A 3,416-nucleotide genomic window follows, 5' to 3' on the forward strand; every position below is an offset into this window, starting at 1 on the left:
CTTAGTTCTTATCAGTGTTTAAAAGAGGACGTGTTAAAACACTGTTTAGTCAAAGTTAAACATGAAACATCAAAGTTCATTACAACTGGCCCTTCGAGGGCCACCATAATGCTCACGTGGCCCTCGGTGAAAATGAGTTTGACACCCCTGGTCTATTTTATAGTTTAAAACAGAAAAAATGTCTCCAATTTTTGTAAGTTAACTTGAACTCAAATTTGATGTGGATAGTACCTTGCGGTGTAAATTTATGACTAATATTAATATTTATAAATCAACTTTGTCATGTAATTTCCTCCCAAAGACACACCAAGAGTGTTGCTTTGACTCATTCGTGCATGTTTGAATCCTTGAATCTCTTGGAGCTAAACGTTTGTTGGCACAAAGCACCGCCTCTTTACCCAAAGCTCCTCCCTGGAGCTCAGTCCCCAGCCGAGCTCCGGCCACTCAGCTTCTCCAGACTAGCATCAACAACATTTAGCAAACACCTGGTGGAACTGCACGTCTGTTGAGCTTATACTACTAACTAATCCTCAGCAATGGTTGATTTATTGAATTGAAATCTGCTTTATTTACTGTAGAACTTGACAGTGTCACTGACAGTGAAGTCAGTGTTAACTTACTTTATATATAATTTTCACAGCCACTATTATCAAAACTTTATTCACACAGTCTCCTACTATAAAAACACTTTTTGTACAGAAGCTAATTTTTAAAATGGTTCAGTTCAGAGTATAAATATGTTGGTCATTATTCAAGCAACCATAAGAAATAAAAAAAAATCACCAACTTATGCATCCAGCACATTTACACTGTGCTTTACCAAATTATGCAAAGTTATTTGAGAGCTGGGAGGCAGGAATATGTCCAGTTTTTGTTACTTGCTAACTAGCCCAATTAGGTGAACTTTGGAAAACTCATACCGTGGCCTGCGACAGAATCTGATAATTATTTAGATCTGTGTTCTACAGTCCCTCGTGCGACGCAGCGGTGTGTTCCTGCGACGTGAGCTCACGTCAGCTTTGTAATACAGATTGTAAAACAGTGGAGCAGAACTTTGATTCACATTTGATGTCGTCGTTTTACTGCTGCAGACTCCCGGGGATCCGCTTTGAAGTCGACCTCCGACTGTGCTCAGAAAAATTTAAGAGCAGCGTGCCTAGAAAGAGAGACTGTGGCTTCCATTATTTGACAGCAGCGGGATATGCGGGTCACTTTTGTGTTACCTCGTATAGTGGAACAAATACTGTTTAAAGTTCAGTAAAAGGAATGATTTAGCTCAGCTTTAGGCTCTTGATGTTTATCCACGGGAGCTGCTCTTTACATAGAAATATGATTCAGTTAGTTAAATTGCTAGTATTGGCTTAGCATMTTTAAATATACTTTCTTAAGTTATACTGATATTATTCATTCGTCACTTTTTTCCCATCCTTGCCCACGCTCACTCACTGATATGTCTTATTAAAAGCTGAAAAAACGAGGTTATTAACAAGTATCATTCATTTATTTTGCACTATGGCAATTAATTATGTCTGACATGAAAGAATTCATTTTTGCTCTGGAAGCTACATGTGTGTTTTATAATTTAAAATGTTTTTGCACCAGCAGGTCAGCAGAAGGAAAAAAAATAAAATAAAAGGAATTTTTTGTTTATTTCAAAACACACGTTTACAGATTTGCATAAAGGAAAATTAAATGCAGTTAAGTTCTCAGAATGTTGCTCAGAATAGAACAATATTCATTAACCAAAATTAGCATTTTGCTCAGAGCACAAAAAACCCCGCTAGCATGTTTGCAGTCCTAGTTTTCTGTTTTATATTGCTTTGTATTTGTTTTAGCTATGACACATTACTTAATTCTTATGTAAATGTATTTGCTCACTTGTGAATTACTTTTCTTTTTGCATGCCTCTGTCATGTGCTTCAAGAATGATGTCATTTATGTAACTCTTCTAATTTAATTTTTACACTCAAGCCTCAGAAATCCAGGTCTTTTTACTTCCATAAATGCAGAAAAGAACCAGCGTCTGATGGGATAAAAAAGAATTTCTTAGTGCTGTTTGGAGACGACTTTTGCAAAACTGTTGTTTCAGCTGGTGATTTCTTCTGTTGCCTTCTGGTTGCAGGAGCAGCTCCCTCTCGCTCAGTCCAGCCCTGTCRCGCAGAGAGGTCAGCCTGTTCAGAACCCCACCCATCTCCAGAGGGAAACCCAAAATATCCACCAGTCTCCTTGAGGGAACCAGAACGACCGGACACGTCTACAGACACTTGCAGGAGGATGAGTCAACAGATATGGGCTCCATGAAAAGGTATTTCTTTAGTTGACTGTTTATCACCCACCAAGCACAGGTTTTCTCTAGGCCAGCCTGGCTTCAAACCCGGGTTCAGCGTGTTTGCATTAGTCCTTATGGCCCAATTCCACCCAGATTTCTGGAACCCTGAGACCYGTGATTTTATCCGGGCCRGGCTGTTTGGCCCAATATGATGTCGGCTACTGCTGCACATTAGCTATGTCTACATGGACATAAGGTGTTGGAAAAAAATACCCAATCAGATGAAAAATGTGTCATGTCAATGCCTGAATTTTGATCTGTTGTAGCTCAATTGGAATGAATTTGYAATCAGAATGAGACAGGTGGTTTATGCTGATTGATAATCCAAACAGCATGYATCTAAACGTTTATTCTGATCATGGTATTGTGGTTGTGGAAAACTGACCTGACTGTGCATCCTATGTCARCCTGACTTATTTCTGCCTGGATAGATGCTTATGTGTCAGGGAAGCAAAACTGGTCGGTTAGCGATATAACATGTTTATTATATGGTCGAAAGTGTAGGAACACTGAGTTATTTAGACAAGTATACGAAAAGCTGGAGGAAGAACATGTATTTGTTTATGTTCATCACAGATTTAGAACTTCTTCTGTACATAWGTTCTAAATAAAAGCCTGGTGCCTGTAACCCGTAATTTACACTACATGCGTCTCCGCTCTGCTGCGCTGCGGTGCGCAGGTCGCAGCTGTTCGTTTGTGTCTCAATTTATACAGACTCCACTCCGCTCCGGTCCACAGAGAGTGCAGGAAGGAGATCGTGTGATAAATTCAGTGATAAATGTGGAAGTCACAGCAAAAAATAATTAATTCTGTAAAAGACGAACTCCAAACACAGCTGAAAACAACATTATAAAGGCTTTTGATATCTACGTTGAAACTGTCTCTCTGTCGTCTTTCTGAAACTTCTGATTTCAAAATAAAATCCACGTGTATCGTGTGTGTACACAAATGCGTCATGCTACATGTTTCCATCTGCTTCCCAAACAGAACGATACATTCTGACAGCAATTGTGTAGAAATATATCCATATATTTATTAATATAGCTGCAATTTCGACATTATTCCGACAAATTATTCCACCTAATAG

At 38.9% G+C, this 3,416-nt stretch overlaps 1 protein-coding gene across 2 annotated transcripts in view; it reads left to right on the top strand.

Annotated features, from left to right (window-relative positions):
• nrg3b (neuregulin 3b) overlaps positions 1–3,416 on the top strand; it is a 280,953-nt gene that overhangs the window by 270,340 nt on the left and 7,197 nt on the right. For both annotated transcript variants that reach the window (XM_014007593.1, XM_014007594.1), the window contains one exon: positions 2,123–2,305. In XM_014007593.1, the coding sequence (XP_013863047.1) occupies positions 2,123–2,305 (183 nt within the window). The remainder of the gene's footprint in view (positions 1–2,122; positions 2,306–3,416) is intronic.

Source organism: Austrofundulus limnaeus, unplaced genomic scaffold (assembly GCF_001266775.1).
Source record: "Austrofundulus limnaeus strain Quisiro unplaced genomic scaffold, Austrofundulus_limnaeus-1.0 Scaffold43, whole genome shotgun sequence".
NCBI lineage: Eukaryota > Metazoa > Chordata > Actinopteri > Cyprinodontiformes > Rivulidae > Austrofundulus > Austrofundulus limnaeus.